Source organism: Suillus subalutaceus (genome assembly GCF_016647625.1).
Source record: "Suillus subalutaceus strain FC151 chromosome Unknown DFJ58scaffold_255, whole genome shotgun sequence".
Taxonomy (NCBI): Eukaryota; Fungi; Basidiomycota; class Agaricomycetes; order Boletales; family Suillaceae; genus Suillus; species Suillus subalutaceus.
In genome coordinates this window covers 29665-55740 of record NW_024540504.1, presented here as the reverse complement: position 1 = coordinate 55740, position 26076 = coordinate 29665, and the positions used below count along the sequence as shown (strand labels likewise).

The following is a 26076-nucleotide window of genomic DNA, read 5'->3' as shown; positions in this document are numbered from 1 at the left end:
GGGCTTAATGCCACAGTCCTGGCATGCTCGTCTCCACAGGTCATAATCCTCGTCGATGAGGGACAACGCAGCAAGAATTGCATTGAGGTCTCACAGGTTTACAGGAAAATGCGGACTTCCCAACTCCGTGTGTGGGATATCACACTTCAGACACTCTCCTGACTTTATCCCAGTTGTCAACAGCTGTTCTGGGTAATCCGTGGAATAACAAGCGACAATCAGATGCCCTCAATGCACAACACCATCCCCACTGGCCATAGCAACACCGTCCTCGCCAGGGAACTTTCAGAGGCTCCAGAATGTGACACAAACAAGCATGAAACAAATTAGTTGCCGTTTGACGCCTAGCCGCCTTGTTTGTGATATGATCGAGTTTCGAAGTTGGTAGATAGGCAAGCAGGATCCATGCCCGTTGAGATGGCTTTCGACGGATCTCCTTCGGAATATTGCCTATTGTCATGTAGACAGGATAGGCAGATTTGTTTCTAAACATGGTGACCTGCATCTTGTCAGACGAAAGGATGATGGGTATGACTGTTGCTCCAGGTTTCTTTGTTTCGAGTTCTTTCTAAATGAGGTTGCGATAAGTTCAATATTGACTTGAACAGATTGTCTAATGACTTGCCTGGGTAGACCACCACCACTTGCCTGTATGGATATCATGATACAGTTGGATAGTCTTGTCAGCATTGGCATAATGGCGTTCAGGAGCATAGTTGAGATGTTGGGAGAATTTGGGATCTGAATAAAGAGCTTTGACACACTCCATGACATCGCACGAGTAAACATCAAATGCCTCATCTGCAACAATGATTTCTTTGTGTTTGAAGCACGGTCGTCTGCATGGTAACTGTCAGTTGATGATTTGATTAAGTTCTCGGCTGTTCTGGTATGAAAGACCCAAGGCATCACGAAGCTATATAAATGTTGTTGTAAATGTCGGTGCGTCATGACCCAATTGAGAAAGCTCACACCATCGATTGTGAGCAGCTCAGAAAAAGCAGTCGAGCCAGAACCGCAAAGTTTTGCCCACTTTGCGACCTCATAATCTATGTGAGATGTGAAGGGGGCCCAAAACGTTTTCTGCACCTTGCAGTGCATTCTTATACGACTCGAAAGCTGTAGTGCGGTGTGACAATCATACCGGCGCTAGGCGCGTATGAATGTCATAGGCATATTTGACTTGCCTAGAAGAAACAAGTAAAGCGCTAGTCACCAGCGCTATTCAGCTCCCAAGCTATCCACTTTGGAACCGCTTTTCTCCCATAGCGCGCTGTCCGGCCCGACGCCTAGGTGTTCCGCCCTTCCATGTCCTGCCTATGTCCACCTACCTCCGCTGGTGCGTTATATTTCCTTAAATGTCGCTACTCATCAGTTGCAGGTTTTATTACATGTGTCCTCATGTTCCGCAGCGCCGCATGTTCTATTACCTGTCGCTACTATACTCGCCTATGCATCCCAAACCCCTATGCAGTATGATAAAATGACCCATCCTACATACAGCACAGTACTTCCCTTCCCCGGACCTTTGCTGGTATCAGAGTCACTTTTGTCACTATATCCTAGTTTTTAGTGCAATTGATTCCGCTCTTGCCAATCTCTCTGATCACGTGTCGCTTGACTTGCTTCGAGTGCGCGTCGCTAAAGTTCCTTCATAAGTTTGATCTTCGCAACATCGGGATCGCTGTCGGTAGTCGAGCTATAATCTAGTCGCTATCAGGCATTCCACTTGCACTATCATACCTTATCCCTCGCTTTCCCTTCTTTTGATTTCTTCTCGCTGTCGCTAGTCGGACGTCGCATAGGACAACTTGCATAGCGCTACTTCCTTATACGCACATTTCTCTGTCGGAACTCACTTGTCGCTAGTCGCTGATCGCTACAGCGCTACTCATTGGTTTTTGGTCCTAGGTCGCTATAGGTTATCAGCCCTTCGCATCATCACTACCCTTGCATATTTGAAGGGAGTTGCTTCAATAGCAGTCCTCTTGGGTCGAATATTACACTCGCGCCTATTTGGATAAGTAGCGCTAGTTTCTAACCAGCCTAGTCGCTATTACTCTTTCACAGTGGGAGTGGTGGACTGGAGCACCTGCATGGCGCCACGGAAATTTCTCAATAATGGGCTGGTGACCAAGGGGCACCTCTGCTTCTTGTCGTTCGGCTGGGTGTGGTTGTGAGTCGTTCGAGTTTTCCAAATCATCCCCACTATCAATATCCTGCTGTACAGGATCTGCAGGGCATTCTCACCCATGCTCAAGCGCTGCATCATGATCCTCTTCCTCCTCATCAGATTCCAAGGGGGGCTCATCATGGTTATCATCTGGCCATTCCAGATCTTGTTCGTCGTAGTAGCCAAAGTAGTCTCCTGTAAATTCTGTTAGATGATGAGAATCGAAATTGTCATCTCCACCATCAAGACTGTCAGAATCTCCATCCTCCGACTCAGCAAAAAGACCAGAAAGTTGTAATTGAGTGGCGTATGATGGATTTATGGTCTGGGCTAGGTGATGAGCGTATCCAGTATGCTCGAAGTTTTTAGCACAACCTGGGCAAGTGTTCATTCTGACCCTGACAATAGGAAGGTTATGAAGGAGTGAAGCTTGGTACGATGAAGTGCATACACGATGAAATGGGGAAGCGAGCAATACGAGGGCAGCGAAGGTTATGGAGGAGTGAAGCTTGGTATGATGAAGGGCAGCAAGATTATGGAGGAGTGGAGGAGTGAAGCTTGGTACAATGAAGTGCATACACGATGAAATGGGGAAGCTAGTTAGATTGGATAAAGAGACAAAGGTATCCAAACAGCGTGCGTGGGTTGTTGATAGATCCAAGTCAGAAAAGGTTTAGTTGCAAAAATTGACATGATAACATACAGCACAGCAACCAGACGACAGCGGCGCCAGCGGACTATGAACCTTGCAGATTTTAGATGCACCCTCACAAAGTGCAAGAGCGAAAGCAATACTACCAGATGTGCCCTCAATACCAGACGCCAGACGCGCCCTCACAAAGTGCAAGAGCAAAAGTAATACCCCTGACGCACCCTCACAAAGTGCAAGAGTGAAAGTACCAAATGCGCCCTGTCGGTGAATCAGAAAAGGTTTAGTTTGCAAAAATTGACGTGATAACAGCACCATAAGTCAACAACAAACAAACTCCCAAACTTCAAACAACAGCGGACTATGAACCTTGCTGGCAGTTTTGTCAGTCCTTCCTCCCTCCCAACTTTGGTTGAGGCAAATAGTTTGCCCCCTCGTCAGTATGCCTCCCAGAGCGTCTTTAACACCGTCAGAGATAGCCACCCACAAGTGGAACAAAAAAACAAAGGCCAAGGCGAGTCAAGAATCTGCTGGTGAAAAAACAGATAGTAAGTAGTACATAAAAGAAAATTGTGAGGGACTCACAATCATCAAGAACCGTTGCAACAGTCATCAAAGATAAAGGCCTTAGAGCGGAAAGGTCAGCACTTGCACAGTTAGAAAGTGGGTACTAACACGTACCTGATTTCAGTTTGGAATGAGACAATGGCCAACAGTCGTAAGTGCGCACCCACAGTAACTGGACTGCAATCAGTACCTGCAGCCAAGTTAGCACGGAAGACACCTGCAGAAAAGCTAGATCACAACAATGGTTAGTTACAGACTGCTACTTGAGACATATGAAGCCCTGAGATACTCAACAGCAGACCATGGTCAAGAAGCACATGAAGATATCAGTTGTGCTGAAAGTCAAGGTCATGAGAGATCAGCCGCTCTTTAAATTCCTGCAAGTCGAAGTCAGCCACAGTGTCAATTCAAGATAATGACACCATTAGTGAATACGGAGACAGCGACCATGCCTCTGAAAAATCAGAGGACGATATGGACAACGATATGGAGTTTCCTGAAGAAGATGATTTTGAGTCGCTCTCCCAGGAGGAACTCGTCAAAGAGGTTCTCAACCCCATTAAGAACAACAAGAACATGAAATTGACCTTTTGACCAAGATTCCCCATTTTGTGCACACGGCTCGAGCTGCCAGTACTCATTCGCTGCCTCCTCACACAGCTAGAGCTGCCAGTATGCATTTGCAATCCAGCAGCAATGTATCTGAATGGTCGTCAATGGCCTCTGGCACTACCACCGGTGTTTCTCAGGTTGATGTTGCTGACTTGGACTCGGAGATGCCGTTTCAAGTTGCTGACAAAGCCTCTGATGGTCATTCCAAGTGTTATTACCGTGAAGCTTCATCAACAGTCACCAAACACCAGCCGGACAAGAAGAAAGACAAGAAGAAAAGGAGTAAGCTAGAAGGACGACAGGAACTCGAGGTGACATGTTCTACTACAAACTCCCATCATTCCGTCTCACATCACACTTTGTAGAGACCTAAATTTGCGGATCTGAAAACTGAGGCACTGCCAGCAGATGTTACTCACGAGTCAGCTCCTGAGTTGGACGATAAAGAGTCTGATTATTCCTTTACTTGGCCCGTATTCACAGATCTAGTCTACTCAGCAGATGGCTCTATTAACCTCAAGGCTCAAAACACCCGGATACAGAATGTGTTGAAGACCGCCATGTTTGAACTCAAGAAAGCCTCTCTCTTCGACAATGCATTCCCCAACATCACTCAGAAGTGAAAGATGGCCTTGGAAGCGGTCCATATCGCTGCTGGGAAGCACAAGGAATATGCGATATCGAAGAGGATGAAGCACGACTTTGATTATGCACTGGCTCTTGCCGGAATCGTATGTACTCTTTTTGCATGGTTATTTGGATGAAACTAATACACTTACGAGCCGGAGAGATGAATGAGCTCCTTCCGCACCAATCTCAAGAAGCTCGCACATCAAATTGTTGTATTGTGTTTTGGACTGCAGAAAGGCTGCGCTGACAAGGTAGAAGACCTTCTTAAGAGTCACAAGTATATTTTTCCAACCGATGCCAAGGTCTGTTTAGTATTTGGTTATCTCTCTCTTCATTTGTCTGATTCTCATCTACTACCCAGGGTAAGGTCCTTGGGGACCAACCATTTTGTGATGAGGCTACCATTGACACCATCCGATTGACATTCTTTGATGGTGAGGACTCGTTTGGCGCTCAGTGCCATGATGATTTTGTTTCTGTCTTAGATGAAAATGACGAGCCCGAGCTACCTGTGGCTATGGTGTGTTTGATTGCAACTATGGTAGGCACTGGCCGTGATACTGTTTCAAACTCTGTATACTATACTGACTACATAACATTCTCCACAGATTTATGCGATATTGAAGGATTGGAGTAGCAGCAACCCGCCTTCAAATGCACAAGTCAAATCATTCAATACCTCCTCCCACGTTGGCATTTACAAGGCTCACCAAGTGACTCTCATGCTCATCTTTGATGGTAGTAGAAAGAAGTACCATGCACTGATGGCACAACTTTACAAGGCAGTTAGGTGTATCTTGCTTGCGCTATTTTTCATTGTTGGCCACTCTGACTAACTCAACACTAGTGCAATCGACAACTCAGCGTCCACTGGCTCATCAAGCACTTGCGACTATCTTGATCTCGACGCAATGGTCGAAGAATAAATCAAGCTATGAATATGGCACTGAGTCAGTTACTTCTCTACATCTGATGCATCATTTGTACATACTGATACCCATGCTTAGTTTGAGTTCACTGATCTTTTCTTTTCTTTTCATGTCTGTTGATGGTGATGTTTCGTTTAATTATGATTTAATCGATGTTCATGTATGTCGACTTTGACTGAATCCAAGATAATTTGATGGTATTCGGGGAAAATTTGAAAGAAATTCAAAGTAATTCAAAGTAACTGCGACTGAGCTTGAGAAATCAGGTCGTACTCGATTTCACTGAAATTACGTGGGATTCTCAAAAAATTCTGAAATTACCTTGTTTTTGTGAAGGAGCTTTTCCCTGATGAAGTAAACGGTTGTTGAGGACATGCCTGCATAATTTTCAGCACATGCACGTGAACACAGGGCATAAACTCACAGTAGAAACAGAACTCCCCGATGATATACTACTTGGAGCAACTCCTCGATAAGAATTGAGCATGTCCCTCGCCACATAGCAATTATCTGGCTTGCAGAGGAGCTTGATGGATATATTTTGGGTGAGACACGGTGCCTCAACAATGTAAGCAGGAGCATCATTCCGGTCGAAAGCGAAACTCAAACTGGTGATGCTCATGAAGGTCGTCAGGAATTGAGGGCTCTTGGATGGGTTCATATGGTAGAAAGATTCACGAATCCAGTTCTTCACTACCCTCAAGCCCGCTAAACCATGCGGAATGAGGGTCAAATCAAGGTCTGCAAAGGAACCTTGAATGAACAAGGGCGGAGTCAGCACCTCGTAAAGGTGTTCGAGTCAGTTCCTCATACTAACAACGTATCAGCATACAGTGGCTCAAAAAACCGTCCGTATGTTTTGGCATTTTTCACTATCTATAATATTGTGTGAGAACAAACAAATGCCTCAAAAACATGCTTATACCACATTGTAGTATGGCTTCAGGGCTTTCATTTGAGCCCTACACCGTGGGAATCGGTGGAGATATGGTGGAGATACAAGGCTCACAAAATGGTGACTCATGCGGACAGTTTTTTGACTCAAGTATTTTACAGTAATAACCAGGTATTCTAGTATTTTGTATGACCTCCCTTGGCTTTAATTACTGCCTCTATCCTTCTAGGCATACTCTCAATTAATTTCTGGCAATCCTCAGCTGTGATCTTCCCCCATTCCACTGCTACTCTCTCCCAAAGCTCCCATACTCCTTTAGGGGGGTTTTCATAGGCTTGAAGCTTTTTCTTGAGTGTTCCCCAGAGATGTTCAATGACATTGACATCAGGAGACTGTGCTGGCCAGTCAAGAACATTGATGTTATGTTCTTCAAACCATTCCCTAGCTCTTCTGGATGTGTGCTTGGGATCATTATCCTGTTGGAAAATGATATCTTCTTCATCAATCCCTGATTCTGCCAAGCTAGGCAGCAAGTGGTCATTTAAAATGTCCACATACTGCTCAGCATTCATCTTCCCCTCAACCTCAGCAAGCATTCCCACACCATTCCATCCCATACAGCCCCATACCATTAAAGAACCTCCTCCAAACTTGACAGTCCCATTAACCTCTCTGTCTGTTAGGCCATCTCCCTTCTTTTTCCATACATACACCTTCCCATCTGACCCAATCCTATTGATTTTGGTCTCATCTGACCATATAACATGCTTCCAGTCCTCTACAGTCCAGTGTTGATGAGCTAAGGCAAAGGCTAGTCTTCTCTGCCTATGTTTGATGGAGAGAAGAGGCTTTTTTCTTCTTTGTTACTGCCTTGAGATGAGCTGCCTTGAGAACATTCCTCACAGTTTGTGAAGAGACAGGGGTAGTGATGGTGGAATTGATATAATGGGTGGCTTGGACAGCATTATCAGCCTTTCCTGTAGTGATATGTTGGATAATAGCCCTTTTGTCAGTAGAGGTAAGCTTGGATGGACGTCCTCCACAAGAGTTTTCCTTGTCTGGGTGGCTTTCTTTGATGAACTTGGCCACAGTGGACTTGCATATTCCAGTTCTAGAGGAAATTTGGCGAGCAGAGAGGCCAGCATAAGACAGAGAGAGGATATTATCTCTTTGAGCAGAGGAGATGGCTTTCATGGTGATTATGACTATGATACATGAGATATTCTGGTTTATATAGTTAGATATAGTCATAAAATAACATAATGACACCACTTTATAATTTATATAATAGTGGCATGATTTTTATGGTGTCATAAATAATGATTTATATAGTTTTAATATACACTCAAAAAACTGTCCACATGAGTCATCATTTTATAAGCCTTATATCTCCACCATATCTCCGCCGATTCCCACGGTGTAGGGCTCAAATAAAAGCCCCTGAAGCCATACTACAATGTGGTATAAGTATGTCCTTGAGGAATTTGTTCATTCTCACACAATATTATAGATAGTGAAAAATGTCAAAACATGCGGACAGTTTTTTGAGCCACTGTACTTCCCCCTCCACGACGTCCATCACGTTGACCGAAGCCACTGAATCCCCAAACTACTTCTCCATTCTCGACAACATTGAAACCAATACATTGTTCGAGTCCGCCCTCCTCTCTGAACAATACGCTATCGAAATAGATCGTCTCCTCGCTGAACAAGGAGCCCTCTCTAGCACACTCCTCATCAATATCATTCGCGCTGCTAATCTCGTCAAACGTACTGCAGGGCTTCTTGATGATGAACGCCTTCAGACCATCTTCCGTCATCTCCATATACGCATTCACAATTCTGCGATACGTCTCATGCCTACCTCTACCAAAGAAGTCGTTAGAGAAGCAATCCATATCGTCACTGAACGAATTGCAACGAACCCAATCGCTAGACCCCCGTCCCCACATATCGCAATTCCTATCCCACCTCCGGTCGAGATATCATCTCCCGTTGAGCATACGCCTAATGTTATCGTTCCTCCTGCTGTACCGATCATACCAATTGCTTCTACGACTGCCCCGGCGGCAACCCCTCATATACGCCCTACCCGTCGACGACCCTCCAAGCGAAAGATTCCCGTCTCCCCTCCTTCTCACAACCGCACTCTACCTTCCAAGACTCCATCCCCGCCTCCGCAATCATCCTCTGTCACCATCGTGAAAACCGAACCCCTTGATAACTTTAAATGTCACAACTGTAATGAAATCAGTCATCGTCACAAGAACTGCCCTACGTACTTCTGCCGCGTATGTCGTAATCTCGCGCCAGGGCATCTTTCGGTCTTTTGTAGAGACCTTAAAGGAGAGAAACCTATCCCATTAGTATGGACGGATGCAGGCTTCTATGAGGCCCTCTCTAGATAGGAGGCTGACAAAGACGCTGCTATGGAACAGATCTCAATCGAAGAAGATGAGAGAATGTTCGTTCAATGCGCAGGTGATCATGATAACTATGACGCTTGCGATAACTTTGATTGTTGAAATCGGTGACTTCAACGATAACAACGGGGTAATGTTACAGTCAAGTACGCCCCTATTCATTTTCTTTCTCTTACATCATTGTATTACATCACGATCGCATCTTGCCATCGCTAGATGATCTATTCTTGTTATCTTGACTCATCTTATCTCTGACTCGTCTTATCTCTGACTCATCTCTATGACCTCATCGTACTGGCCCTAAAGTCGTTACCATTCACTATATAAACCCGTTCTGTACTATGTAGTTCTTTACTTTAATCTTACTAGGTTTTACCTGGAACTTCCTTCGCTTAAGACCTCCAATCTTAAGTTGTATTGAACTTGATTCAAGTCGAGGACACTCTCCTTGTCTTGTCTCAGAAACACTGAAACTTCAGTATATGCCGAAGTCTTGAACCGACCTTGGCCGATTACTCTTATCGAGTAGCCATACGTCAGAACCATCCTAGTTCGTAACAAGTACAGCTTGGGCCAATCATAGAAAGTGATACACCTTGTGACCTATTGTGAAGAACTTGGGAAGGATACATGACACGATGGGATGGCAAGAGTGTGGAACGTCGAGAGCAGAGAAACAGTATTCAATGGGTCCAATCAAGACCGGGCACAGGTGGGTGAACTACTCACTCGATACATCAAAAATCACAACATGCGAATTTGAAGAAAGTAGTTGGAAAGTAGAGTAAAAATCTAGGATGTGAAGATGATGATTACACTCAAACACAGATTGGTAGTCGAAAACAACTTCAAACAAGCTTATCTCCAGGTCGTATAGCCCAATTAGGATATTATATTCTCAAGGGACATCATACTAATGCAACATGACCTTGTTTCAGAATGACCGCCTCCTCGTGAATGCATCATGGGATAACACAATACATCTAAGGAATCTCACCTCCAAGTCGGACACCCATCTAGCACGAAGAGTCGGTGTACTCCACAGCCCTTTCCATTCATAAGAAAGTGCTTGTAACTTGGGTTGTTGTGACAAAAAAATTTACGTGTGGGATGTCTGTGTCATCCTCAAAGAAACCAGCTTTGAAGACCTACTATCACTCCTGGGAATCTGCAACTGGCATGTAATATGCAAAATGTTCAAAACACCTCAATGCGCTGCTTGAATCACCTCGAAAAATTCAGGTGCATGTAGGATACTTATAGATGATGTACTGTCCAAGCAGAACAAAAATTTCTCGAGTGTTGCAGTTGCGAGAGACAGAATAGTGGTGATTTGCAACCTCGTATAATCATAAATGATCCAGATCCCATAGATCTTAGAGAGATATTCAAAAGTTACACCTGGAGCACATCAAACACCTTGTCAGGGTACCAGAACACAATTTCGATAGAGATCATTCTCTTGTTTTAAGATGCTATAGACAGATGATTGACGACATGCATGAAAGCGTGACAGCAGATAGGAGAGTGTGTAAGAAATTCAATCTCCTCTACAGCAAACTCGGCTTGATCAATATATAGCATCCAGTCACATCATGTCGTGTCATCTCATTCTCGCATCCTTACAATGCCTCCAAACCGCCGGTGTAGCTTCAGAAGAAAGCTGAAGAAGATGCAGCTCATGAGGCCAAATTCCGCAGCCTTGCGATTGCCGGAAACTGGACTCAAAGCTGAATTGTTACAGCGAATTTTACAGCACTTTAACGACCACCCGGAACTCAAGAAAAATCAACGCTATGAAGGTTTATTTAATCTCACTCAGTCTCGCAGGCACCATCTCGAAAACAACAATGTTGCTCCTGAATTCCCAGAAGATATGATTCCCCCAAATTCGATTCACCAACCATCCAGGTATCCACCGCAGCCTGTCACTCATTCCTCAATGCTAGGCATGGATCTGAGTGTGCCTCCACCCAGCCATGCACCTCCATATCATCCAATGCACCATTCTGTACCTCGGTCTCCACCTGTTCTTCACCCTCACTTCACACCGGCTGGTAGACTTCTCGCCAGTACATCTCAGGATTTTCAAGTTGGTGGTGGAATGCAGATGTATGACATTGGGGGCTCTGGTAATGCAGGCCATCAGCTGTACAAGTCAGGACTCTATCGACAGTACCATTATAATCCCAATAATTACTATATGAACCACAATCCACAATAGTATCCGTTTTCAAAGCTTTGCACAACGTCGAGATTCAATGCACATTACACAACTTTGACAGTCTTCGGAGAGCGAAAGTTGATGGTGTTGCCGCTGTGCCGATGTGTGACACGACGTGACCATGTTTTGCAGAATACCAGTCAGACCCTGAATTTTCTCGGCCATCGTCCGACACCCCAGCACAAAATCCTTAAAATCCTCAAAATCATATTCGTATAGAGCAGCTATGATTCTATAGTGGTGCAAACCCGTAGAAGAAAATGTGATGTGGTGGAGGAGTTACAAAAGATTTATTGAAAATGTTGCAGAACCCCAGGAGTGATAGTACTGTCCATTCCTTATATATGTGGGTATAAATATAATACCTTTTCAAATAACGCTAATATCATATCCTCTTGACAGGTCGCAGCTGGAAAGTCGTTACAAAGCAGTGTTGTTATTAACCCGGGTTATAACTGAATAGGTTATAACTGGTGCGTCTTGATTTGAATTAACCGCGAAATAACTGGGGTTAATGGGGTTAAAAACAGTTAATTACTCCAAAGTGCTAGCTACTCTGAGTCGTCAATAACGATTGAACTTGATGGACTATTTCCCATGCCTGATGACTCCCCTGGGACATTCCTACTAGTACTTTTTCATCCTCGGGCAGGCGTGACATTAGTTCGTAGAATAAAGCCTCACTCTCCATGTTTTTCACACCCTGGAACCAAAACTCGTCCCATCCAACCTCAACAGACCAATTGAACATGTCGCGGATGCAAAACATTCTCTTCTGACTGAAGAAGCAACGAATTTGTCGCTGCCTGCTACTTTCCGAATCCGAAATGCCTGAGATGTCATCCTCAACCTCGACTACTTGTCCTAACCCCGATATGTATTCCTTTTACCATGATTTCGACCTTTCCGGCAATATAAGGGACATTATCGCATGCTGTTTGAGTCCGTTATACGGTATACATTAGTCATTTATGTTACATGGCATCAATTGACAAAAACTCACCTTCCTGCGTCAAAATTGTGAAAGTTCTGACAGCCTGCAGTATTCCGTGTGCAACAGCCTGTTGATTAGCATTTGCGAGATCTTTAGCCTTCACATTGACACAATATTTACAGTGTGCTTGCCAGTGCACTTTGTCAACCTTCGCAGTCCCCTGATGAAAATGATCCCACAGCCAGGACTTCTCCCTACCCATCGGAGCGGCTTGGAGAGGTAATACAGTCCCAGGACGCTGGCACAGAGAGAATCGGAGAGATTGATGATAACGATTAAAAGTTTGGTGACCCCCAATTAACCCAATTAACTCCTAGTATTAACCCAATTAACTCCTAATACATTAACCCTACTAACCCTCCCAAAATCACAGATCCATTTAACTAACCTCTTAACCGGTTATAACCGGGTTAAGTTAAGTTAAGTTATAACTGATTTAACGGGTTAGTAACAACACTGTTACAAAGTACGTACGTGTCGTGTTTTTTTGACCTTTTCAATCAGTTAATCTAGTTATTATCATCTAGAGTAATTCGACGCGACATTCAGCCCAGAACATTGATGATTGCCCATCATTGACTACACCCAGGCTTTTTTCATGACGCGCGACACAATGTTCATGTGTGTTGTCGGTGTTTTTTTTACGAGTTTCTGTTCTGACTGATATTCTCTCAGTCCTCTTTGACGCGCGATATCCTGCGATATCCATGATCGTTCATCCACACGCCGTCGCAGTGGTGCTCTCTCACCTTCTCCAATCGCGTTCCTCGGCTGCCTTTCTTCGCTCTTCCGCCACTTTCAACCCATCATCAACCACTCGGAACCAACCGAACTGCGGCAACGTCCAACTCGAAATAGATCTTTTCTTCGTGGTCCTCCTATCATTGAAGTTGCTGCAGTAAAAGATAAATAGGTATGTTTTCTTCTCGTACATTTTCGATTTCCGTTCAATGATTTCTGTGCAGGCACTATTTGTTTCTCGACGTCCCAAACAAGACTACGAGAAGGTGAACCGAACGCAGCAGCAACAGCAAGGCCAGGCATCGACATCGCGAACCCAGCCTGTCGTTGCTGCAGCAACGTCAACGACACCCCCTACTCCCGATACTAGTACCACACACCAAATGCAGCAACTATGCAATCATCACCTATATCCTGGTGCGCTCGTTTCGTGCCTTTCCACTACTGTACATCTCCGCACAGCAATGGTCGCTAATACAGACGCAGCTTATTTCATCGTCTCTTCATCATCTCTTTCTCGATGTATTTTGACTTATAGTTTATCAATGACGTCCATCTAGCATTTTCCACAACCTTCTCATGCGGGTTAGTTTCAAAGCTATGCGTGAAGCATCCTCGATGGTACTCTGCTTATATTCCGTCCGTGGTCATTGTCCGGTCACTATTATGCTGCACGATTGACGAATTCCAGTTCCAAACGCACGCTTGCACCTTCGCCCAGGCCTGTGAACTGGAATTTCTCCTGGACCGGGGGAAGACTCGAGCCACACAACTTCCGGTATTGATAGCATGATTGAACCTCGCCTATTCGGTGCTGACTGATGGCATATACTTATCTGATGAGCATGCTTATACTTACAGCGCTGGCGTTGCGCCAGTCAATTTGGTGCTCCTGCCTACCACTGCGAAGTGGTAGTGTTACGAATTTGACGCCCATTGTGATCGTTCACTTTTGGTATGCATTAAGCCTCCAGCTGCACTCGTCTTCGTACCTGCACCTCGATAACCACCAGGTAAGCCTCACCAAAACTTTCAGCCGTGCAATGTGTTTGGAATACTAGACTGCAGTGTCTGGACTCTGAATCTTCTGACTAGTTCTTTGCATGCCAAGTTGCGGGTCTTTACCTATCACCCTGTAAATTACAGCGCCAGACTCAGCATTATTTTCAAGATATTTTGAGGAGTAAACTTGGCAATAAAAACAATGATTTGGTACCTATTCAGCAGTGTGTCGGCTAAATAACTGCAAATCTCTGGTATGTTATGAAACTGTGGGCTCGCGACCAGCTTGGTGTATGCTGCTACCACAGATAAATCTCAACATCTCAAAAAGCGCGCATATGCAGGTTGGTTGCGAGTCTAACGAAACTGAAGGCGAGGACTCAAAGCTTTGGCTCATTCGTACGTTCCTTGCGGCATATTGATGAGCAATTCAATCATATCATTCTGCCAGTGTGCTCTGTCTACGGTGTTGTGTGGCGAGGATAGCAAGTTCATAGCGAACGAGACGAGATCTAGATAGAAACCAGGAGGGTGTGTCAACTTCTTTTCATGTCATTTTGAATTTGTACTGTAATGGGGATTTCAACATGTAGTAAACACCGACATTCTATATTCAACATTCCAAATTCTGTAAATAAACAAGCGACACGAAAGGAAAATATTAATGCAAGATAATAGGACAGCATGACATCTAGTGCGTAAAATCAACAGTTTCAGACCCGAGACTGAGATGACCCTGTAGCTTCAACGAGACGTTCCTTTGTGCGTAGGTCAGATGCTGAATACACAAAAATCATTTGGAACACACCTGTGCAAGTTTCTGCCCTTCGGATAACGCAAGGAGGCAAAACTGCAAGCCCTTCAAGCACCACTGCCTTTCAAGCCAGGAGAGGAGATGGCGATCCCAAAAGACCTTGAATGCACAGTTGAGCTTCTCGTCCGTTGAACTTGGAACTCGCGAGAGATGGAAGACCCAGTTTTGGCATGCGTATTTCAGAGCGTCAGAAGCTAATCGACTTCGATCCCGTGTTTCGTTTGCAAAAATTGTGAACGCGGTCATAGTATGGATGACCTCGATGTCTGGACAATCTTGTATGGGTGCGGCAGAGGTGGAATGATCCTGGGGCCTTAATGCCAGGAACGCCGGAAACATCAAGAAATCTGGTAAGCTTTTAAACTCCTGGATTGCTCGAAAAGCTGGCGGTGAATGCAATTGTGGGATAATTGCGCACTCGTCGATTGTTTCCAACGTGTTCGAGAAGTCTTCCATCGTCACCCAGACAGACGCCGCAGGAGTCGACTGCCATGCTTGTCCATGGAATGTCTTAAGCCATCCTCGTCCGTTCTGGGTCTGCAGCCACTTTCGTCCGCCCATGGCCTGCAGCCACTCTCGCCCACTCTGGGTCAGTAGCCACTCTTGTCCACTCTTTGTCTGTAGCCATTCTTGGCCACGTTCAGTCTGCAGTGCACCTGGGGTCCACAGCCACTCTCGTCCGTTTGGAGTATAGAGCCATCCTCGCCCTCCTGGAGTCAGGAGCCACTTTTGCGCGCTCTGGGTCATCAACCACTCTCGCCCACTCTGGGTCAGCAGCCACTCTCTCCCGCGAAAGGTGTGCAGCCATGGACGCCCGATCGGAGTCTGCACTTCATTTAGGGCCTGCAGGTGGGCGCGCTCACTCTGGGTCTCCAGCCATACCCTCCCGCCCTGTGTCTCCAGCCACTCCCTCCCATCCTGTATTTCCAGCCACTCCCTCCCATCCTGTGCGTCCAGCCACTTCCTCCCGCCCTGTGTGTCCAACCACTTCCTCCCGCCCTGGGTCTGCAGCCACTTCTTCCCACCCTGGGTCTGCAGCCACTTCCTCCCGCTTTGGATTTCCAGCCAGTCCCTCCCGCTTTGGGTCTCCAGCCACTTCCTCCCGCCCTGGGTCTCCAGCCACTCCCTGTTCCCCGCCCTGGGTCTCCAGCCACTCCTTCCCGCCCTGGGTCTCCAGCCACTTCCTCCCGCCCTGGGTCTCCAGCCACTTCTGCCCGCCTTGGGTTTCCAGCCACTCCCTCCCGCCCTGGGTCTCCAGCCACTTCCTCCTGTCCCGCACCTCTAGCCACCCCCACCCGCTCTGAGAACGCAGCCGGTCTTGTCCACTCAGAGCCGACGTATCATCTGTATTGATAATCATCCGTGGCCCGCTCTGTGGCATAAAAATCATCCGCTGCAACCACCACCACCACCGAATCTGCAACCACCACCACCCAATCCGCAACCACCACCACCAAGTCTGCAACCGCTCCAGAGTCTGCAACCATTTCTGTCCATCTGGATTCCGCAGCCAGGTGTGCGGCATGTCCTCGAACGATTGGTAATCCAGCCATTGTTGCGCGCTCTCGGTGTCCAGCCACTCTCGTCCGCTCTTGGTGTCCAACCACTCTCGCCCGTTGTTAGTGTCCAGCCACTCTTGCCCATTTACCTCCGGCCACTCTCGCCCATTCCTCTCCAGCCACTCTTGCACAGGCGTGGTCTGCAGCCATTCACTACAGGCCTGCAGCCATTCACTATAGGTCTGCAGCCATTCACGGTCACTCGGGGTATGCAGCCATTCTCGGCCACTCAGGGTCCGCAGCCATTCTTCGCCACTCTGGGTCTGTAGCCATTCTCGTCCTCTTTGTGTCTGCAGCCATTCTCGACCACTCGGGGTCTGTTGCAGCCACACTTGTCCGATCGACGTCTGAAGCCACTCTTCCCCGCGTCGGCTCTGCAGCCACTCTCTTCCAGTCTGTGTCTGCAGCCACTCTCCCCCGGCCTGGGTTGGCAACCATTCTCGCCCGCTCGGAGTCTCCAGCCAACCTTGGCCATTAATGGTCTCCAGCGAATCTCGCCCGTTCCAAGTCTCCAATGACATTTTCTCGTCAGGCTCTCCAGCAACTTGTCGCCGTCTTTGATTCCACAACCACCCTGGCTTACTCTGTAGCCACCCGCGCCCCTTCTCGGTCTGCAACCAAGTGTACCCCGCGTGGGTATGCAGCCAATGCCCCCCACCCTCAGTCTCCAACCAGCCTTCTCCCTTCTGTGTCCGCAAATAGTCTTCCCCACATTGGGTCTGCAGCCACGCACGTCCGTCCAAAGTCGCCAACCAGGACCGCAAACCCGACCCACGAGCTCCTCGAAGCCATAACAGGCCGGTGAGAACCTGGAGCGGCTCCGGTGCCTCAACGATGAAAGCTAACGATTGTTGCAAGTTCCGGGGGTCATGGTGTTGCATAGCCTGATTCTGCGACTTCAATTCTGAAAACGCATCCATGAGAGCAGTGCGTTCTGGAATGTCTTCAATCATCAAGCGGAAACAGGAATAAGCGAGCAGGGAATGTGGTGCTGTGATCGGTTGTAATCCACGGAGGCTGCAGTTTGAGAAGTCTGAAACATAGTCCCGAATGGATGAGTGGTAGATATTCACGGGCTGGCTGCTGTCGATGGGAATATCCATGAAAGACCGTAGCTGTACCAGTACGGTTGCGAGATCACTACCTTGACCAGGGCCAAGGAGTTTCGAAATCTGCGAGATTGGCAGAGGGTTTGCAAGGGCAGCAACAATGGACAAGTGCTGGTATGCCCGGCTGGAGTTCGAACACGTGTCGAGGATACAATTGTATAACTTGTACACTTCCGTCCCAGGTAGCAGTTCATTGGTCAGCTCGAGCATGAGTTCAAGGCGATCCTGGGGGTCATTGTATCCGTCATCGACAAACTTCATCATTGTAGATGCCACGATAAAACGTCTGCCAGCTCGATTCGCCAGCCGCATGAGTTTATCCGCAGTGGGCTGTGGGAAATCAGGATGGCGACAACGCAACTCTTTGAAAGAATGCTGCAAGAAGATATAGATGTCATTGTCAACATCTTCTCCATCTAACGAAATGGTGCCAGCAACGCCCTCCCCAGAAGTGTTCACCGGTATCTCGTACACCAGTGTGCGCATCTCTTCTTTTTGAATGACTTTACGGATGTGCTCTTCTGAGCGACTCGTGAGTAGAATGTGGAATACGGGAAGATCAGGATCACGAAGAGCTTGGCCGAGAAGGGAGATGAGATCAGCGACAGTCTCAGGTTCGCATTCATCGAGGGCATCGATAACAAACACCGGCGGACACTCGTGCAGCCTGGATTTCAGGTGCCAGAGAGGTTGGTGAAATAACGCCTTCATCTGGTCGCGAAGAGAGTTGCTGGGGTTTAGAACCGCAGGATTCTCGCGGATAGCTCTGTTCACGTCCTTCTGGACGCTGGGAAAATTGGTCGCAAGCTGGTAAGCAAGGGTCGCAAAGAAATGACCGGTCGTGCTGCGGTTCGTGTGCTTGCGCGAAAAAAAGAATGTCCCCGCGAGCCTTGTTTCGACATTCGTCTCTTCTGTCACTTTAAGACCCTTCATCATCTCAGCTACAGTGAATGCCACAGCAGACTTTCCGACGCCTGCCGTGCCATGCAGCCAAATGATTTGACTCTTCTCTCGCTTGTCTAATAATCCGCGGATGAGTTTGAGAACATCCACCCGGGTCCCTTCCAAACATTTCGGATGGGGCTGGCGTTCAGGGGAGTCATATTTAGCACCCAGGACAGCGACCTGGGACAGCTTCTCCCAAGTTCCTTCGGCCATTGCTAGAAGCTCGCCAGGGACTGACAGTCAGGTTAGAGAGCGAGAGTGATGATAAGGGAAGGAGATATTTACATCGATCCCAGTCACTTATCGGCAAAGGTTGATGATAGAATGTGACAAAAAATGTGAGTTAGAATGAGACAACTCGGGAAGCACTAGTTACGTTCAACGGTGTGGTTAGAAATCGCAATGGTGATGGCTAACTCGGAGGGGGCGACATACGACGACGTTATTTGAGGAGTCAATGTCTAGGCTGTAACTTTGTTTGAAGTCAAAATGTTTTATGTAAGTGGTGAAACGATTGAGTAACGGAGATATCAACGTTTAGAAAGGATGTTTGAGTAGAATGGACGATTGGTTGCAGTTCTATTCAAAGCTCGATGGATGGTGTATGTAGTCAAGTAGAAAGGGCAAGCAGGCGCTTGTAGGCTGGCTCCCAGCTGGAGAGCACGAGGCTACTGCACCGTGAACTTCTAGCCAGAATTCGACTTAGAGAACGTGACGGTCAAAGTTGAACGGACCGTACACGTACCGTGTCCGGCTCCATGGCTCGAGGAATCCATGTGCATGAGTGACAAACTCTCGATTACAAGTTGATTGCTTGATAATTTGAACCCCCGCGACGCTGAAGTGAATGCATTCTAGCATTTGGTTTATCTAATTGCAACTGTGTTGATTGAAGGGTTCAAATCATCATCGACTAGATCCACCTAGATCCTCCGAGAATGTTAAGAACGGGCTTCGTCTTTCGAATTCGCACTTCGTGCACGTGGTACCATTCAAGTTGTCTCGCCGATCGATGTGTGATGATATTGTGTACCAATACACATACTCCAAAAAATGATGCTGTCGTAAAAACGAGGAAATAACAAAACGAAATCGCAGATCAAGAATGCGATAAAGAAATATCTACTCATCATCATTCGGCGTCAGGTATTCATCATCACCGATCACCTGTTTGCGACCAGCACTCCGAGCCTGCCCCGCTGCGGCCGCTCATCCTCGTCCATAGGCGTAAGCGCCGAGTCATATGCTGCAGAGCTTGACGGTCCACCTAGAGCTGGTGAGGCACCAGGTAGTCCCGTCCCCGCAGTGACTCTCTCCAGCGTGTCGTGGAACACTTTTTCCATCTCCTCAGCATCTATGTATACCCACGAGCCCTCTTGGTTATACGTGAGCTTCCAGTCCTCTTTGTAGTGCGTGATACTCTTGTAATGTCCAGTGTTACTCCGCTTTCGAAGTAGGGACAAGGCGATCGGATGCGTGATTAACTGATAATAATCGGAGTAATCCTGATCGTATCGTTAGTATGTCGGTGTAACATGAGACCGGAAGCCTTCTACTCACTCTCCTGTCGGGGAGCTCCCGGAAAAGTTCGCAGCGTTTCCGGCCATCTTTGTCTTCACAAGCAAGAACCGCTCTGAGAACCTCGTTGAAAGCCTTCTTCATCTTATCCCTTATTGCAGGCGACATGTCACCCGCCTTCGTTTTCCGTCGTTTCTAGATATCATCAGAAAACGTTCAAAAGGAACACTCAAAACCAGCTCACCAGTGTCACGCTCTTCGTCGTCGTCATCGACTTCATCCCACGTTTCCGCTTGCCAGCCACACCAGGTGTGTCGTAGTCGTTGGTAGTCATCTTGCCCTTGCCCTTCTTCCCCTTGCGCCCAACACCCACGTCTGACGCTGGAGTATTACGACCAGGTGTATCGGTTTCCTTGAGAAGCTTGTTGGTAGCCCGTCGTTCTTTCTTGCCACGGGCACGATCAACGAGTTCCTGCAGATCCTCGCCATCCTCCACAGCCTAAAATTCCAATCAGCATGCAGGCATCGCGACATCCTACAAGACGCACCATCGTCCACTGCTCATCACTGAGACTGTCGTTATAATTGACGACACTGCGATGACGGTGACCACGACCCTCGATAGCATCACCAATCTCCTTTGGCTCGGACGGTTCATCCGTCTGATAGTACTCAGGCAGCTCTTCAAGCTGCATGAGGGGCAATGGCGGTTTCCCTCTGTTGCCGACCGCACGCCGTGCGTCCAACGCATCCCGTTCTCGCTGAAGATCCATCAAGCGGAAAACCTCAACCTCCTCAGTCATTTCTTGACGATATCTCGTTGAGTTCATGTCAGCAGCTTCTTCGTTCTCTTCCTCTTGGCCTGCTTCGAGGATGGACGCTGCATAACACTCATTAGCTGTATTATTTGGGATAAAGCTTCCGTAACACCCACCAAGAATTCTTCCTGCTCTTCCTGCATCGACTTCAAGTCGATGCCTATCCAAGCCGGTCGTTTCGACAACAAGGTTTAAACTGGTCGTCGAGATGATCGGCTTGGATAACCTTGTCGTCGATATCGAGCTTGTATCGCGCACGAGCATACATGGCTTCTTCGACACTCTTCTCTGTGATGAAACGGAGGATTCGGACAGCCTTGGCCTGGCCGATATGGTGAGCACGATCTTGAGCCTGAAGATCAGCGTGGGGAATTCCTGAGATATTATCATCAGCACGTCTGTCCAAGCAATAGCCAGAAGCTTATTCATCAGTCACTATCGAAGCTGTAAGCCTAGGCGTTAGCATAGAGAACGATGTGACCGCAAGACATAACGCACATGACAACCGCATCTGCAGTCTGTAAATTGAGACCCAAACCACCAGCTCGTGTTGAGAGGATGAAGACTTTAATCTCCGAATCCTTCATATTAAATTGTTGTACATGCAAGGCATGTTCGGATCCTCCGTCTTCGTATCACCGTCAAAACGGAAATACTTCCAGCCCATCATCTTGAAGAAATATTCCATGATATCCATTTGGAAGAAAATAAGGACTTGGTAGAAACAATGATCAGTGCAGTTCGGGCAGTCATAGAAAGCGACACACCATGTGATATGTTGCGAAGGATACGCGACACAAGTGGTAAGCGGATCCAATGATGGGACGGCAAGAGTGTGGAATGTCGAGAGCGGAGAATGTTGGGTCCAGACGATCAAGACCGGGCACAGGTGCACGGTATGTACATGTACTGCTTATCCGATACATCAAAAATCACAACGTTGTGTAGATTTGAAGAGAGCAGAGTAAAAATCTAGCATGCCACTTACATAAGACGCGTCGACGTACGCTCAAATTTGCAAACAGGAATTGGCAGAAACTTTCGTGGACGTCTGATCAGACGGGAACAACTTCAAACAAGAAAGTTTATCTTCCGGGGCGTACGGCCCGATTAGGATATTTGGCTCACTTTGAAGCAGATTCTCGAGGGATCATACAACGTCATCAATTGGTCAACATGACCTTAAAGTTTCAGAATGACCGCCTCCTCGCGAATGCGCCATGGGATAACACAGTGCGTCTATGGAATCTCGGGTCGGACCACCCATTTAGCACGAAGATTCTGTGGACTCTGCAGAATGGGAAGGGTTGTCGTGACGAAAATTTGTACGTGTAGGATGTCCATGCCATCCTTTGCAAAGAAGTCGGCTTCGAAGACCTAGTGTACGTTCTTTATGATATCGTGCCTTTCCAAATAATGCTTATCACCTTTGTACAGGTCGCAGCTGGAAAGTCGTTACAAATGGACGTACGTGACATGTTTCTTGACCTTTTCAGTCAATTAATAAGGTCGCTACAATCTAGAGTAATGTGACGCGACGTCCAGCCCAGAACTTTGCCCATCGACTACACCTAAGCTTTTCTGATGGCGCGCGACACGATATTCAATGTTCATGTGCGTCATCAGCATTTTTTATCAGTTTCTGTTCTGACTGATGTTCTCTCAGTCCTCACCGACGCGTAATATCCATGTTCGTTCATCTGCACGCCGTCGCAGCGGTGCTCTCTCACCTTCTCCAATCGCGCTCCTTGACTGCCTTTCTTAGCTCTTCCGCTACAACCCATCATCAGCGACCCGGAACCAACCGAAATACGGCAACGCCCAACTCGAATCATATTTCCTCTTCTTGGTCCTCCTATCGTTGAAATTACAGCTGTAGTAAAAGATAAATAAGTATGTTTTCTTCTCGTACATGTTCGATTTCCGTCGTTCAATGACTTCTGTGCAGGCGCTATTTGTTGCTCGACGTCCCGAACAAGACTATACGAAGGCGAACCGACTGCAGCAGCGACAGCAAGGCCAGGCATCGTCATCGCAAACCCGGCGTGCCGCTGCCGCATCGACGTCCACGACACCCCCTGCTCCCGATACTAATATCACACACCAAGTGCAGCAACTGTGCAATCATCACCTTGCTCTGGTGGCCTCGTTCCGTACTTTCCCTTTGCTGTCCATCTCCTCTACGCAGCAATGGTCACTAATACAGACGCAGCACATAGATATTTATTTCATCGTTATTTCGTTATCTCTTTCTTGATATGTTTTGACTTATAGTTTATCAATGACGTCTATCTAGCGTTTCCTACAACATTCTCATGCGGGTTAGTTTCAAAGCTATGCGTGAAGCATCCTTGATGATACTCTGCTTATATTCCGTCCGTGGTCATTGTCCGGTCACTATTATGCTGCACGGTTGACGAATTCCGGTTCCACACACACGCTGCATCTTCACCCAGCCCGTATGAACTGGAGTTTTTCCTGAACCGAGGGAAAGCTCAAGTCATGAGACCCCGTAGCATTGATAGCATGTTTGAGCTTCGCCTATTCGGTGCTGACTGACGGCATATGTGTGATGAGCATGCTTGTACTTACAGCGCCGGCGTTGCACCCGGGCCAGCCAATCTAGTGGGTGCTCCTCCCCACCACTGCGAAGTGGTAGTGTTAAATTTAGAACCCACGCCAAACTACGTGCTTGATACGACTCCTCCCAATTTTAGTTCTTTTTCATTCTCCTCGAGCCCGAACAGTTCTAAATTCGACAGAACCCTAGGGGCCAGCACGTGCTTCAAAACCTTCAAAGCGAAAGTACTTATCGACATTGTGTGATAGTACTGGCGATTTGAGTGTTTGGAGCCAATGCTACTAAGGACTCCTTTTCACGATGTCCCAGAGAAACACGAGCGATGCACTTATGACAGTCAATAGGTGCTGCTTGCTTGGGAAATCAGACCAAGAAATATAGAACGACTCTGGGTCATGAATTCCCGGAACTCTGTCACGGCAGAATATGGGGTACTACATCCAGGAAGTTCTGTTGTACCTGCTGTTTTCTTGACGTGCGCACAAGGGATTACACGGGAAATCGCAAGACCTGTTAAGAGTCGAGAAAAATTGGTGATCCTCTATGCGTAACTTCGTTCATTAACATAAGATCTAATTGTCTTCAGGTACTATACCTTATAGTCTACGTCACTTCGATGAAAGCAATTGGGTTGCTGTATGGAGAGGAGTCTTCTTCGTCTTCGCACCTGCGCCTCACTAACCACTAGGTAAGCCTCGCCGAAGCTTTCAGCCGTGCAATGTGTTTGAAATACTAGACTGCAGTGTCTGAATCTTCTGGCTAGTTCTTTGCATGCCAAGTTACGGGTCTTTACTCATCACCTTGTAAATTTATTACAGCGCCAGACTCAGCATTATTCTCAAGATATTTCGAGGACTGAACTTGGCGATGAAGACAATGATTTGGAACCTATTCGGCTGGGTGAATGACTGCAAATCTCTGTGTGTTATAAAATTGTGGGCTCGCAACCAACCTGGCGTATACTTCCACGGATAAATCCTCGACATCTCAAAAAGCGCGCATACACAGGTTGGTTACGAGTCTGATGAAACTGAAGGCGAGGACCCAAATCTTTTGGCTCATTTGCACTTCCTTGCGGCATATTAATGAGCAATTCAATCATATCGTTTGTCAGTCTACTCTGCTACGGCGTTCTGTAGCGAGGATGGTGAGGATAGCAGGTTCATAGCGAACTAGACGAGATCGATATAGAAACTAGGAGGGTGTTCGTTCGATCGACTTCTTTTCATGTCATTTTGTACTGCGATGGATTTCAACATGTAGTAAACACCGACATTCTATATTCAACATTCCAAATATTGTAAATACACAAGCAACGCGAAGAGAACATATCAATGCGAGATGACAGGACAACATGACATCTAGTGCATAAAATTGACAGTTTCAGACCCGGTCGGACTGAGATAACGATGACCCTGTAGCTTCATTAATGAGAAGATCCTTTGTGCGCAGGTCAGGTGCTGAATGAACAAAAATCCGAATTGGGAACACACCTGTGCAAGTTTCTGCCCTTCGGATAACGCAAGGAGGCAAGACCGCAAGCCCTTCAAACACCACTGCCTTTCAAGCCAGGAGAGGAGATGGCGATCCCAAAAGACCTTGAATGCACGATTGAGCGTGTCATCCGTTGGACTTGCAGCTCGCGAGAGATGGAAGACCCAGTTTTGGCATGCGTATTTCAGGGCGTCAGAAGATGATTGACTTCGCTCCCGTGCTTCGGTTGCGAAAACCGTGAACGCGGCCATAGCATGGATGACCTCGATGTCTGGACAATCTTGTAGGGATGCAGAGGTGGAATGATCCTGGGGTCTTAACGCCAGGAACGCCGGAAACATTAAGAAATCTGGTAAGCTTTTAAACTCCTGGATGAATTGAAAAGCTCCGGGTGGTAATTGCAATTGTGGGATAATTGCGCACTCGCTGATTGTTTCCAACGTATTCAAGAAGTCTTCCATGGTCATCCAGACAGACGCTGCAGGGGTCAATAGCCATGCTTGTCCATGGGATGTCTTGAGCCACCCTCGTCCACTCTGGGTCTGCAGCCACTCTCGTCCGCCCATGGTCTGCAGCCACTCTCGCCCGATCAGGGTCAGCAGCCACTCTCCCCCACTCTTTGTCTGTAGCCATTCTTGGCCACGTTCAGTCTGCAGCCCTTCTGGGGTCCGCAGCCACTCTCCGCCTAGAGTATGGAGCCATTGTCGCCCTCCTGGGGTCAGGAGCCACTCTTGCGCGCTCTGGGTCAGTAACCACACTCGACCCCTCTGGGTCAGCAGCCACTCTCGCCCGTGAAAGGTGTGCAGCCATGCATTCCCGATCGGAGTCTGCAGTTCATTTAGGGTCTGCAGGCGGTCGCGTTCACTGTGGGTCTCCAGCCACATCATACCGCTCTGAGTTTCCAGCCACTCCCTCTTGCCCTGTGTCTTCAGCCACTTCCTCCTGCCCCATGTTTCTAGCCACTCCCTCCCGCTCTGGGTCTCCAGCCACTCCCTCCCGCCCTGGGTCTCCAGCCACTCCCTTCCGCCCAACGTTTTCAGCCATTTCATCCCGCTCTGTGTTTCCAGCCACTCCATCCCGTCCCATGTTTCCAGCCACTCCATCCCGCCCCATGTTTCCAGCCACTTCATTCCACCCTGTATCTCCAGCGACTCCTGCTTGCTCTTTGTATTCAGCCACTCCCTCCCGCCCGACGTTTTCAGCCACTCCCTCCCGCTGTGTTTTTCCAGCCACTTCCTCCCGCCCTGCATCTCTAGCCACTTCCTCCCGCCTTGCATCTCCAGCCACTCCTCCCCACCCTGTGTCATCAGCCACTCCCTCCCGCTCTGTGTCTTCAGCCACTCCCTTCCGCCCCACGTTTCCGGCCACTTCCTCCCGCTCTGTGTCTTCAACCACTCCC

The 26076-nt window shown here is 47.5% G+C and overlaps 6 protein-coding genes across 6 annotated transcripts; 4 read left to right on the top strand and 2 right to left on the bottom strand.

Moving 5' to 3' along the window:
* Positions 1-3264: 3264 nt before the first annotated feature.
* DFJ58DRAFT_736215 (uncharacterized protein) lies at positions 3265-4624 on the top strand (the record flags this gene model as incomplete). Its single annotated transcript, XM_041386761.1, has 7 exons — positions 3265-3370; positions 3418-3462; positions 3514-3633; positions 3686-3736; positions 3790-3935; positions 3989-4312; positions 4367-4624. 7 exons carry the CDS (start codon positions 3265-3267, stop codon positions 4622-4624), a joined length of 1050 nt encoding a protein of 349 aa, XP_041235935.1.
* A 171-nt stretch (positions 4625-4795) lies between these two features.
* DFJ58DRAFT_736214 (uncharacterized protein) lies at positions 4796-5557 on the top strand (the record flags this gene model as incomplete). The annotated part of the gene is made up of 4 exons (XM_041386760.1): positions 4796-4933; positions 4993-5172; positions 5240-5421; positions 5479-5557. 4 exons carry the CDS (start codon positions 4796-4798, stop codon positions 5555-5557), a joined length of 579 nt encoding a protein of 192 aa, XP_041235934.1.
* Positions 5558-10505: 4948 nt separating this feature from the next.
* DFJ58DRAFT_847909 (uncharacterized protein) lies at positions 10506-11102 on the top strand (the record flags this gene model as incomplete). Its single annotated transcript, XM_041393535.1, has 1 exon — positions 10506-11102. The coding sequence occupies one exon, from the start codon at positions 10506-10508 to the stop codon at positions 11100-11102; it is 597 nt and encodes a 198-aa protein (XP_041235933.1).
* A 547-nt stretch (positions 11103-11649) lies between these two features.
* On the bottom strand, positions 11650-11904 carry DFJ58DRAFT_670996 (uncharacterized protein; the record flags this gene model as incomplete). The annotated part of the gene is made up of 1 exon (XM_041382912.1): positions 11650-11904. A coding segment is annotated over one exon (255 nt), but the record flags the coding sequence as incomplete, so codon positions are not given.
* A 1624-nt stretch (positions 11905-13528) lies between these two features.
* On the top strand, positions 13529-13939 carry DFJ58DRAFT_229526 (uncharacterized protein). Its single transcript, XM_041379358.1, has one exon. It carries the CDS (start codon positions 13659-13661, stop codon positions 13896-13898), a length of 240 nt encoding a protein of 79 aa, XP_041235931.1. The 5' UTR covers positions 13529-13658; the 3' UTR covers positions 13899-13939.
* Positions 13940-19429: 5490 nt separating this feature from the next.
* DFJ58DRAFT_736208 (uncharacterized protein) lies at positions 19430-21189 on the bottom strand (the record flags this gene model as incomplete). The annotated part of the gene is made up of 8 exons (XM_041386759.1): positions 19430-19771; positions 19827-19979; positions 20029-20283; positions 20333-20664; positions 20715-20739; positions 20829-20977; positions 21039-21046; positions 21101-21189. 8 exons carry the CDS (start codon positions 21187-21189, stop codon positions 19430-19432), a joined length of 1353 nt encoding a protein of 450 aa, XP_041235930.1.
* Positions 21190-26076: the final 4887 nt, after the last annotated feature.

Excerpts from the sequence above, each read along its gene's own strand:
- DFJ58DRAFT_229526 (XM_041379358.1), top strand. The coding sequence starts at position 13,659 with ATGGCATATACTTATCTGATGAGCATGCTTATACTTACAGCGCTGGCG.